This window comes from Salmo salar, chromosome 04 (genome assembly GCF_965601325.2).
Source record: "Salmo salar chromosome 04, fSalSal1, whole genome shotgun sequence".
Classification (NCBI taxonomy): domain Eukaryota; kingdom Metazoa; phylum Chordata; class Actinopteri; order Salmoniformes; family Salmonidae; genus Salmo; species Salmo salar.
The window spans coordinates 62,758,631-62,772,008 of NC_138294.1; the positions used below are offsets into that span (position 1 = coordinate 62,758,631).

The 13,378-nt window shown below is 43.4% G+C and overlaps 1 protein-coding gene across 4 annotated transcripts in view; it reads left to right on the forward strand.

Moving 5' to 3' along the window:
- LOC106603510 (cytospin-B) overlaps positions 1-12,446 on the forward strand; it is a 185,683-nt gene extending 173,237 nt beyond the window's left edge. For all 4 annotated transcript variants that reach the window (XM_014197290.3, XM_014197289.3, XM_014197288.3 and 1 more), the window contains 2 exons: positions 4,100-4,159; positions 11,308-12,446. In XM_014197290.3, the coding sequence (XP_014052765.3) occupies positions 4,100-4,159; positions 11,308-11,397 (150 nt within the window). In that variant the 3' untranslated portion in view covers positions 11,398-12,446. The remainder of the gene's footprint in view (positions 1-4,099; positions 4,160-11,307) is intronic.
- Positions 12,447-13,378: the final 932 nt, after the last annotated feature.

Genomic DNA, 13,378 nt, shown 5'->3' on the forward strand with positions numbered 1-13,378 from the left:
TCTTGCTCACATAGAGGGAGAGGATGTTGTCCTGGCACCACATTGCCAGTTCTCTGACCGCCTCCCTATAGGCTTACTCATCGTTATCGGTGATCAGGCCTACCAGTGTTGTGTCGTCTGCAAACTTAATGATGGTGTTGGAGTCGTGTTTGGCTACGCAGTCGTGGGTGAACAGGGAGTACAGGAGGGTACTAATTACACACCCCTGAGGGGCCCCAGTATTGAGGATCAGCGTGGCAGACGTGTTGTTGCCTACCCTTACCACCTGGGGGCACACCGTCAGGAAGTCCAGGATCCAGTTGTAGAGGGAGGTGTTTAGTCCCAGGGTCCTTAGCTTAGTGATGAGCTTCGTGGGCACTATGGTGTTGAACGCTAAGCTGTAGTCAATGAACAGCATTCTCACATAGGTGTTCCTTTTGTCCTGGTGGGAAAGGGCAGTGTGGAGTGTGATTGAGATTGCGTAATCTGTGGATCTGTTGGGGCGGTATGCGAATTGGAGTGGATCTAGGGTATCCGGAAGGATGCTGTTGATGTGAGCCATGACCAGCCTTTCAAAGCACTTCATGGCTACCGACGTGAGTGCTACGAGGTGGTAATCATTTAAGCAGGTAACCTTCACTTCATTGGGCACAGGGACTATGGTGGTCTGCTTGAAACATGTAGGTATTACAGACTCGGTCAGGGAGAGGTTGAAAATGTCAGTGAAGACACCAGTTGATCCATGCATGCTTTGAGTACACGTCCTGGTAATCTGTCTGGCCCCGTGGCTTTGTGAATGTTGACCTCTTTAAAGGTCTTGCTCACAGCTGATGCTCTCGTGCATGCTTCGGTGTTGCTTGCCTCAAAGCGAGCATAAAAGGCATTTATGTCGTCTGGTAGGCTCGCATTACTGGGCAGCTTGCGTCTGGGTTTCCCTTTGAAGTCCGTAATAATTTTCAAGCCCTTCCACATCCGATGAGAGTCAGAGCCGGTGTAGAAGGATTCAATCTTAATCCTGTATTGACGCTTTGCTTGTTTGATGGTTTGTCTGATGGCATAGCGGGATTTCTTATACGCGTCCGGATTATTGTCCCGCTCCTTGAAAGTGGCAGCTCTAGCCTTTAGCTCAATGCTTGATGTTGCCTGTAATCCGTGGCTTCTGGTTGGGATATGTACGTACGGTCACTGTGGGGACGCACTTATTGATGAAGCCGATGACTGAGGTGGTATACTCCTCAATGCCATTGGATGAATCCCAGAACATATTCCAGTCTGTGCTAGCAAAACAGTCCTGTAGCGTAGCATCCATGTCATCTTACCACTTCCGTATTGAGCGAGTCACTGGTACTTCCTGCTTTAGTTTTTGCTTGAAAGCAGGAATCAGGAGGATAGAATTATGGTCAGATTTGCCAACTGGAGTGCGGGGGAGAGCTTTGTATGCATCTCTGTGTGTGGAGTAAAGGTGGTCTAGAGTTTTTTTTCTCTGGTTGCACATGTGACATGCTGGTAAAAATGAAGTAAAACTGATTTAAGTTTGCCTGCATTAACGCCACTAGGAGTGCCGCTTTTGGATGAGCATTTTCTTGTTTGCTTATGGCCTTATAGATTTGGTTGAGTGCGGTCTTAGTGCCAGCATCTGTGGTGGTAAATAGACAGCTCCGAATAATATAGATGAGAACTCTCTTGGTAGATAGTGTGGTCTACAGCTTATCATAAGGTTTTCTACCTCAGGTGAGCAATACCTCGATACTTCTTTAATATTAGACATTGCGCACCAGCTGTTATTGACAAATAGACACACACCCCCACCCCTCGTATTACCAGACAAAGCTTCTCTGTTCTGCCGGTGCATGGAAAATCCCGCCAGCTCTATATTATCCATGTCGTCGTTCATCCACGACTCTGTGAAACATAACAGATTACAGCTTTTAATGTCCCGTTGTTAGGATAATCGTAGGTCATCAATTTTATTTTCCAATGATTGCATGTTAGCCAGTAGAACGAATGGCAATGGGAGTTTACTCGCTCGCCTAAAGATTCTCAGCAGGCAGCCCGACCTGCTCCCCATTTTCCTCCGTACTTTCTTCACGCAAATGGCGTGGATTTGGGCCTGTTCCCTGGAAAGCAGTATATCCTCATCGGACTCGTTATAGGCAAAAGCTTCTTCCAGTTCGAGGTGAGCAATCACTGTTCTGATGTCCAGAAGTTATTTTCGGTCATAAGAGACGGTAGCAGCAACATTATGTACAAAATAAGTAAAAAAATAAGTTACAAACAATGCAAAAAAACTCACATAATTGCACAGTTGGATAGGAGCATGTAAAACGTCAGCCATCCTCTTCGGCGCCATCATAATCGTACGCCATTGTCAATCTGATTGATGTCCATAGACTGCTTACAGTGTAAGGAAACCAATATGTCATTTTGTAATTCGGGTGATCTATCCCTTTAATATTGAGGAGGGGGGATCACACTTGTTTCCACCTAATAACAGGAACAGAACCATCTAGTGGTCAGAACCTGGTAATTTCAGGATGTATAATGGGACTCTAGAGAGTTTTTCCTGGCCACAAGGTAAAAATCTGTTGTTCTGCCCCTGAACAAGGCAGTTCATGGTAGGCTGTCATTGTAAATAAGAATTTGTTCTTAACTGATTTGCCTAGTTAAATAATTAAAATTACATGGCATGACCTCAGTGAATTTTTCAGTGAGGGCTGTGTGTTGGCTTTAATGCATTCTGCTGAGCCACTTCCTAGTTCCTAGGCCCCCTTTGACAGCAGAAGTTCTCTTTTCCTAGAATGTTATTTAGATCCTCTATCATTCCATTCATCCAAGCTCTCTGTCATGGCTGAAAATAATGTTATTTATACCAAAATATTTACTGTTGGACTCCAACACCATGGTGTTCAGCCTCTTCATGCAGCAGACATTATGGGCCTGTCCAAAACAAACAACCTAGGCTATCTGTTTAAAAATAATATTGAAATAATAATAGTCTTGAATGTTTCCTAGTCCTAGCCAAAGACAAACACTTTGATGGTCAAAGTAATTCTACGTCTCAGAGGTCAGTGACTCTTTGACTCTCCTCCCCCTCTCCCTGTACCTCTCCCTCCCCCTCTCCCTGTACCTCTCCCTCCCCCTCGTGCAAACTGTTTGGTGTAGTTTCCAGAAGGAATATGCCCTGTGTGTTTAGAAGTTGTTTTCTTTGGAGATGTGTTCTGTTTGTTGCTGTTTGCAGCGCGCTGTGTGATAATGAGTGAGGAAGAAAAGGGGGGGGGGAAGAGAAGGTGGGAGGAGAGGAGGAGGAGGAGGGCCCTGCAGTGTGTTATAAGTAAGGAGGAGGAGGAGGAGGGAGGCTCTGTAGTGTGTTATGAATGACATTTACATTTACATTTACGTCATTTAGCAGACGCTCTTATCCAGAGCGACTTACAAATTGGTGCATTCACCTTATGATATCCAGTGGAACAACCACTTTACAATAGTACATCTATATCTTTTTTGGGGGAGGAGGGTTAGAAGGATTACTTAATCCTATCCCAGGTATTCCTTAAAGAGGTGGGGTTTCAGGTGTCTCCGGAAGGTGGTGATTGACTCCGCTGTCCTGGCGTCGTGAGGGAGCTTGTTCCACCATTGGGGTGCCAGAGCAGCGAACAGTTTTGACTGGGCTGAGCGGGAACTGTGCTTCCGCAGAGGTAGGGAGGCGAGCAGGCCAGAGGTGGATGAACGCAGTGCCCTTCTTTGGGTGTAGGGACTGATCAGAGCCTGAAGGTACGGAGGTGCCGTTCCCCTCACAGCTCCGTAGGCAAGCACCAACTCGGTGAGGGTGGAGAGGAGGATCTGATGGTTCACAGTATCAAAGGCAGCAGATAGGTCTAGAAGGATGAGAGCAGAGGAGAGAGAGTTAGCTTTGGCAGTGCGGAGAGCCTCCGTGACACAGAGAAGAGCAGTCTCAGTTGAATGACCAGTCTTGAAACCTGACTGATTTGGATCAAGAAGGTCATTCTGAGAGAGATAGCAAGAGAGCTGGCCAAGGACGGCACACTCAAGAGTTTGACGAAGAGGAAGAATAGGAGGAGTGAGGCCCTCTAATGATCAACTCTCTTTGTTTTTCCTACAGGGCCAGAATCTGTCCCTGGCGTTTCAGGCTGCAGAAAGCATCGGCATCAAACCCTCCCTGGTGAGTTGAACTGAACAAACAGAGACCAGACAATACAACAAAGTAGCATAGACGCTTTGATCTGGTTTATTACTAAACAAATTACCTGATTTGATTAACTACAGAATGACTATGCTGCTTTGATTTATCTACAGAAGCAACATTTGATTAGATCATTGCATTATATCGAGTGATAGAGTGATCAGCTTCTATCACCAAGCAATAAGACTGTTGACCAGCTAACCAATGGCTGCCCACCCTCACCCACAGTCTACCTGCACTGACTCTATTTGCACTTACATTGCACACTCACAGATCTCTATACACACACTCACACATACTTTCACTGACATTCTCGTACACACACACACACACACACAGACACACAAACACATATTGACGCTACACACACACACACACACACACACACACACACATCATTGTATTCATATACTGTCCATACTGTCTATAAATCATTTATATACAGTAGCAGTCAAAAGTTTGGACACACCTACTCATTCAAGGGTTTTTCTTTATTTTTAATATTTTATACATTGTAAAATAATAGTGAAGACATCAAAACTATGAAATAACACAAAGGAATAATGTAGTAACCCAAAAAGTGTTAAACAAATCAAAATATATTTTATATTTGAGATTCTTCAAAGTAGCCACCCTTTGCCTTGATGACAGCTTTGCACACTTTGCACACATTCTCTCAAGCAGCTTCATGAGGTAGTCACCTGGAATACATTTCAATTAACAGGTGTGCCTTGTTAAAAGTTCACTTGTGGAATTTATTTCCTTCTTAATGCTATTGAGCCAATCAGTTGTGTTGTGACAAGGTATGGGTGGTATACAGAAGATAGTTGAAAATAAATTAAATAAAAACACTAAAGGACACCAATAAGAAGAAGAGACTTGCTTGGGCCAAGAAACATGAGCAATGGACATTAGACCGGTGGAAATCTGTCCTTTGGTCTGATGATTCCAAATTTGAGATTTCTGGTACCAACTGCCGTATCTTTGTGAGACAGAGAATAGGTGAACGGATGATCTCCGCATGTGTGGTTCCCACCGTTTAGCATGGAGGAGGAGGTGTGATGGTGTGGGGATGAGATGGACCTCAGAGTGAAGGAAAAGCAGCCAACAAGTGCTCAGCATATGTGGGAACTCCTCCAAGAATGTTGGAAAAGCATTCCAGGTGAAGAGTGTGCAAAGCTGTCATCAAGACAAAGAGTGGCTACTTTGAAGAATCTAAAATATATCACTACATGATTCCATATATGTTATTTCATAGTTTTGATGTCTTCAGTATTATTCTAAAACGTAGAAAATAGTAAAAATAAAGAAAAACCCTTGAATGAGTAGGTGTGTCCAAAATGTTGACTGGTGCTGTACAATGGCTTGCGAAAGTATTCATCCCCCTTGGCATTTTTCCTATTTTGTTGCCTAACAACCTGGAATTAAAATAGATTTTTTGAGGGGGTTGTATCATTTGATTTACACAACATGTCTACCACTTTGAAGATGCAAAATATTTTCTAATGTGAAACAAGCAAGAAATAAGACAAAAAAACTGAAAACTTGAGCGTGCATAACTATTCACCCCCCAAGTCAATACATTGTAGAGACAACTTTTTGTAGCAATTACAGCTGCAAGTCTCTTGGGGTATGTCCCTATAAGCTTGGCACATCTAGCCACAGGGATTTTTGCCCATTCTTCAAGGCAAAACTGCTCCAGCTCCTTCAAGTTGGATGGGTTCCGCTGGTGTACAGCAATCTTTAAATCATACCACAGATTCTCAATTGGATTGAGGTCTGGGCTTTGACTAGGCCATTCCAAGACATTTAAATGTTTCCCCTTAAACCACTCGAGTGTTGCTTTAGCAGTATGCTTAGGGTCATTGTCCTGCTGGAAGGTAAACCTCCGTCCCAGTCTCAAAACTCTAGAAGACTGAAACATGTTTCCCTCAAGAATTTCCCTGTATTTAGCACCATCCATCCTTCCTTCAATTCTGACCAGTTTCCCAGTCCCTGCCGATGAAAAACATCCCCACAGCATGATGCTGCCACCACCATGCTTCACTGTGGGGATGGTGTTCTCGGGGTGATGAGAGGTGTTGGGTTTGCGCCAGATGTAGCGTTTTCCTTGATGGCCAGATACTCCAATCTCCACTGTATCTGTCCATAGGACCATAGGACCTTTGCAGCTCCTTCAAGGTTATCTTTGATCTCTTTGTTGCCTCTCTGATGAATGCCCTCCTTGCCTGGTCTGTGAGTTTTGGTGGACAGCCCTCACTTGGCAGGTTTGTTGTGGTACGATATTCTTTCCATTTTTTAATAATGGTTTTAATGGTGCTCCGTGGGATGTTCAAAGTTTTTGATATTTTTTTATAACCCAACACTGATCTGTACTTCTCCACAACTTTGTCCCTGACCTGTTTGGAGAGCTCCTTGGTCTTCATGGTGCCGCTCGCTTGGTGGTGCCCCTTGCTTAGTGGTGTTGCAGACTCTGGGGCCTTTCAAAACAGGTGTATATATACTGAGATCATGTGACAGATCATGTGACTCTTAGATTGCACAGGTGGACTTAATTTAACTAATTGTGTGACTTCTGAAGGTAATTGGTTGCATCAGATCTTATTTAGTGGCTTCATAGCAAAGAGGATGAATACATATGCACGCACCACTTTTTCTTTTAGAATCTATTGAAACAAGTAATTTTTTTCACTTCAGATTTCACTTCACCAATTTGGACTATTTTGTGTATGTCCATTACATGAAATCCAAATAAAAATCCATTCAAATTACTGGTTGTAATGGAACAAAATAGGAAAAAACGCCAAGGGGGATGAATACTTTTGCAAGGCACTGTATATATACTGCTCAAAAAAATAAAGGGAACACTTAAACAACACAATGTAACTCCAAGTCTATCACACTTCTGTGAAATCAAACTGTCCACTTAGGAAGCAACACTGATTGACAATAAATTTCACATGCTGTTGTGCAAATGGAATAGACAATAGGTGGAAATTATAGGCAATTAGCAAGACACCCCCAATAAAGGAGTGGTTCTGCAGGTGGTGACCACAGACCACGTCTCAGTTCCTATGCTTCCTGGCTGATGTTTTGGTCACTTTTGAATGCTGGCGGTGCTTTCACTCTAGTGGTAGCATGAGACGGAGTCTACAACCCACACAAGTGGCTCAGGTAGTGCAGCTCATCCAGGATGGCACATCAATGCGAGCTGTGGCAAGAAGGTTTGCTGTTTCTGTCAGCGTAGTGTCCAGAGCATGGAGGCGCTACCAGGAGACAGGCCAGTACATCAGGAGACGTGGAGGAGGCCGTAGGAGGGCAACAACCCAGCAGCAGGACCGCTACCTCCGCCTTTGTGCAAGGAGGAGCAGGAGGAGCACTGCCAGAGCCCTGCAAAATGACCTCCAGCAGGCCACAAATGTGCATGTGTCTGCTCAAACGGTCAGAAACAGACTCCATGAGGGTGGTATGAGGGCCCGACGTCCACAGGTGGGGGTTGTGCTTACAGCCCAACACCGTGCAGGACGTTTGACATTTGCCAGAGAACACCAAGATTGGCAAATTCGCCACTGGCGCCCTGTGCTCTTCACAGATGAAAGCAGGTTCACACTGAGCACATGTGACAGACGTGACAGAGTCTGGAGACGCCGTGGAGAACGTTCTGCTGCCTGCAACATCCTCCAGCATGACCGGTTTGGCGGTGGGTCAGTCATGGTGTGGGGTGGCATTTCTTTGGGGGCCGCACAGCCCTCCATGTGCTCGCCAGAGGTAGCCTGACTGCCATTAGGTACCGAGATGAGATCCTCAGACCCCTTGTGAGACCATATGCTGGTGCGGTTGGCCCTAGGTTCCTCCTAATGCAAGACAATGCTAGACCTCATGTGGCTGGAGTGTGTCAGCAGTTCCTGCAAGAGGAAGGCATTGATGCTATGGACTGGCCCGCCCGTTCCCCAGACCTGAATCCAATTGAGCACATCTGGGACATCATGTCTCGCTCCATCCACCAACGCCACGTTGCACCAGACTGTCTAGGAGTTGGCGGATGCTTTAGTCCAGGTCTGGGAGGAGATCCCTCAGGAGACCATCCGCCACCTCATCAGGAGCATGCCCAGGCGTTGTAGGGAGTTCATACAGGCACGTGGAGGCCACACACACTACTGAGCCTCATTTTGACTTGTTTTAAGGACATTACATCAAAGTTCGATCAGCCTGTAGTGTGGTTTTCCACTTTAATTTTGAGTGTGACTCCAAATCCAGACCTCTATGGGTTGATAAATTGGATTTCCATTGATTATTTTTGTGTGATTTTGTTGTCAGTATATTCAACTATGTAAAGAAAAAAGTAATTAAAAAGATTATTTCATTCATTCAGATCTAGGATGTGTTATTTTAGTGTTCCCTTCATTTTTTTGAGCAGTGTATATTGCTCGTTCTGATATTTATTTGTATTATTTTTATATTTTTATTATGTGTGTATTGTTATCGTATTGCTAGGTATAACTGCATTTCGCTGCACCTGCCATAACTTTGATTTGATTCTAATAGCACGATTAATGAATAACTAAATGAATGCAAATCCTTCTGAGTCAACACACACGAGTAATAGTTATTTTAAAATAAATATTTGTACTGTGATTTCCCTGTAAACCTAGTGGAGGGGATATCTGTGTGGATGTATCAGGCTTAGGCATTGGTACACCATGTGTTCTTTATTACAGTGTATGTTAGGTCTAGTGGATGTTAACTTAACTTGACAATGGTGTTTTCCATGTCCTACATTATATGTGGCGTTTTGTCCTCGGTGCATGCGAAGATCAAGCCAAGGCTTACTATGGTAGCTGGGTGTTTGGGAGAGTCAGGTTTGTTACAGTCAGGATGCAAGTTGGGTCTAGCTAGCTAATAATACATCGGGTTTTTTTACATTTTAAAAATGTATTTACTTACTTGAATAGGTTCTCCCACTGTCTCCGATTTTTGGATCCTTACAGAAATGAAATAATGGGAAATCTTTTAGGTGGTAGCAAAGCGAGGCCAGCAGCCATGTGGACAAATGGGAACAAGGGAAAAAGTGTGTTTGTCACCGGAGCAGTTTCTAACATGTTGTGACATTTGACTTTACCAGCGTTATTTCAATGAATATAAATCACAGACTGCCGGTATAAAGTGTACTCTCGGTACGCTTTATAACTTGAAAACTGTCACTTTACACTATAATAGACAACAACAACCCAGACGGAAAACAGTGACGCACATAACACACAACACCCCTTCTACGGGCGTGTGGGGGAGGGTTTTTGAAATGTGACTGTAACCGATGTGAAATGGCTAGCTAGTTAGCGGGGTGTGCGCTAATAGTGTTTAAATTGGTGACGTCACTCGCTCTGAGACCTTGAAGTAGTTGTTCCCCTTGCCCCGCAAGGGCCGCGGCTTTTGTGGAGCGATGGGTAACGATGCTTCGTGGGAGGCAGTTGTTGACGTGTGCAGAGGGTCCTTGGTTTGAGCCCAGGTAGGGGCGAGGAGAGGGACGGAAGCTATACTGTTACATAACATCCAATCAAAATCTTGTCGCTGGGAGTCAAACGTTTTTGCAAAAAAATGAATCTCCAGACCTCCAAGGAATTCATTGCAATGTTGTGATTTTGGAGGGATGGCAACCCGAGACTACCGAAGTCCAAACCAACTGGATGTCTGTGTCATGACGTTTGCCAACGAACTAAGTCTTAGGCCTCGATTCAATCAGATCGAGTGTTAATGGCGTTTGAGGTGTAACTGCGGTATGAAATGACAAATTGGCGAGTGCTGCTCTCGTGTGTCACTAATCACTCCCTTCTTTATCCATACCACGTTAGAAGGTGGGGCGGCAGGTAGCCTAGCGGTTAGCGTGTTGGTTCAGTAACCGAAAGGTTGCTAGATCGAGTCCCTGAGCTGACACGGTATAAATCTGTTGTTCTGCCCCTGAACAAGGCTGTTAACTCACTGTTCCTAGGCAGTCATTGTAAATAAGAATTTGTTCTTAACTGACTTGCCTAGTTAAATACATTTAAAAAAATAAGTTCAATAATAACAGGCGACTGCGTGTTTTCATGTTCATTTGGATGGGGGGTTTCAAATTGCCAACGATAAAATGCAATTGTGTTCGTTGTCGTAGCTTATGCCTGCCCATACCATACCCCACCGCCACAATGGGGCACTCTGTTCACAACGTTGGCATCAGCAAACCGCTCGCCCACACACACATGGTCTGCAGTTGTGAGGCCGGTTGGAAGTACTGCCAAATTCTCTAAAACGACGTTGGAGGCTGCTTATGGTAGAGAAATCAACATTCAATTCTCTGGCAATAGCTCTGGTGGACATTCCTCCCTCAAAACTTTAGACATCTGTGGCATTGTGTTGTGTGACAAAACTGCACATTGTATAGTGGTCTTTTATTGTCCCCAGCACAAGGTGTACCTATGTAATGATCATACTGTTTAATATGCTTCTTGATATGCCACACCTGTCAGGTGGATATATTATCTTGGCAAAGGAGAAATGCTCACTAACAGGGATGTAAACAAATTTGTTCACAAAATTTTAGAGAAATACGATTTTTGTGCGTATAGAACATTTCTGGGATCTTTTATTTCAGCTCATGAAACATGGGACCAAAGCTTTACATGTTGTGTTTATATTTTTGTTCAGTGTACATTGTTTATGGGTTTCCCAGATCTATGCCATTGTCATGAAACCCAAACAAACGCTTTCAGCCCAGACGACAGACTGATTACGTCTGACAGTTGACCGTATATGGTGGTGGTGACACACTAGTAAACACAACTAAAGCTAAGGCTGCTATGTAAAGCTGACCCAAACCTGGCTAGGGCTGCTCTGAAGGCAGTATCACAGTAAAGAACAGGTAGTCTGTATAAGCCCTGTATAGGCCAGCTTGTTTCTCTAAGGACTAAGCCTTCGATGTCTGTCTCATTATTATTACCTCTGATTTGTGTCAATCTGGTGTATTATAAAATATATGTAGAATATGCCCATGTTTATATATAGCATCAATGTATGACATTTTGTATTATGCTCCTACATCATACTGTTGAGTGAACTCTATTTTTTCTCTGTCTGTGTGTCTGTCCTTGCAGGACATTGATGAGTTGATGCACACGGACAGACCGGACTGGCAGAGTGTCATGCAGTACGTTTCTCAGATCTACAAGTACTTTGAGACTTGACCAGAGAAGAGGAGGAGGAAAAGGAGGATTAGGAGGAGGAGGAAGAAGAAGAGGAAGAATGGAGGCACAGCAGCACTTTCTGTCCGGTCCAAGTCTTCTTCCCTCAACATGGAACCCTAGAACCCTGTCTCAACCCCCTCAACACTTGCATCCATCTCAACACTAAACGCACGAAGAACCCTCCTGTTCATTTGAAGTTTGATCTTGCTTATTGTTACTGTTTTGTACATAATGGTACAATTGACGCTGAGTGTCAGAATGCTGAATTCTCTGACTGCGTATAAGAAATATAAAACATTGTTGTTAGCACTTACATGAAGAAGACACTCTGCAATTATATTGGGCTGTTTAGGTGAAGTCCAATGATTACTTTGAAATGATACTTTAAAGGAAGAGTTTGGTTTTACATGAGAAGCCTATATCAAATAAAATTGCCTGGTTTCTGTTTATCCAAAAGAAACCATTGCCTTTGTTTTTGTTATGAGACCGACCCATGTTGCCATCTATGATGTCATACTAACATGAATTGACAACACTACATGTAGCTCTGAATAATTAGATTTTACATTCACTTTTATGTTATTAATACAGAATGTATTCGCTGTTTGTACGCTGTGGGACTGACTGACTGACTCAATCAAACCATTGTATGATGTGTCCTTTAGCAAGTGTTGTTTCTAGTTCTTGCACAGCAATATGATTTTGTCTTCAGCAAGCATCTTTCAGCTGGAGCTATCATACTGGGGATGGTCGAATGAACAACAACTGCAAAATGTATTCAAACTATGACATTTATGAAAATGTCATCCAAATGTACCATGAAGGACACTTTATACTGTCTGGAATCAATCAAACAACCTTGAATTTGCAGCTTCAGTTATGGTTTGTCTCTTATAAAGAAGGAAGTGCTGTACAGTGTTTATTTATTTACATATGTGCTGGGAAATGTGAGAATGATGCAGGAAATGTATGTGAGCATTTTTTATTTACTGAGATTTCAGAGATTTACTCAGAGGTGGATATTGTTAAATAAAGTATTTCGTCAATCAGCACTGGTCATTCTCATACTTTCTAGTGTGTGTGTGTGCGTGTGTGTGCGTGTGTGCGCGCCTGCATGTGTGTTAGAAGAGATTGGTTGTCATCTGAGTGAGTTACTGTAGGTACCCATATATTAATTTCCCCTCTCCTTTTGTTACAGGCTATAGAGGGAAGTGGACAGGTGTTTCGTGATTGGAAGAAGGCTTTTGATATAATCCGGAATGAAAGTAGCCTACGTAAATTAGAGTACCAGTCAATGTTACAGATTTCAACATTGCACCTAATATTATTTGGTTTGTGTTGCAGCAGGGTTGTAGTTGGTGTTGTCAGTATCTATTGCCCTGACTGGTACCACTTTTAATTGGGTTTCCAAAAAGCCTATTAAACCCTCTATGCCAGGGTTGTAAAAGTATTTATGTATGGGAAAACAGAGTGGAAAATGGAGAGGTATTTTTGTTTTGCCATCAGGGCCATTCTTATATCCTAATGCATTTCTAAAGTTACTCCATAGTGCAGACAGGCTGGTACATGCCATTCAAACAGGTGAGTGTGTTCTCTATCCTGCATGCAAACCTCACTTAAAAAGAAGTAGAGGATCCTAGACTGACAATATATATATATAATCTTTGATCATTCCGACTGAGGGAGGACAGTTACACGTGGGTGGAAATTTAAGTGGATGAATCAATCCACCACATATTTTAGACATTCGTGAAGGGATAGCCTTGAAATTAAAGACATATGTAGATGTCTTGGGTGGGTTTTTGCCTGCACAGTAAAGAACTACTACATCAACCTGAAAGCATGTTGGTTCATTGTTTACACCAAATTTAATGGGTGCGTAAAGGGTGCCTAATTACGCTTTTACACATGATGACTCTTGTCTCAGCTTCATTAAAGAGGAACTGTGGTTTGCAGAATTGCACGTCGTCTGTAGACATCG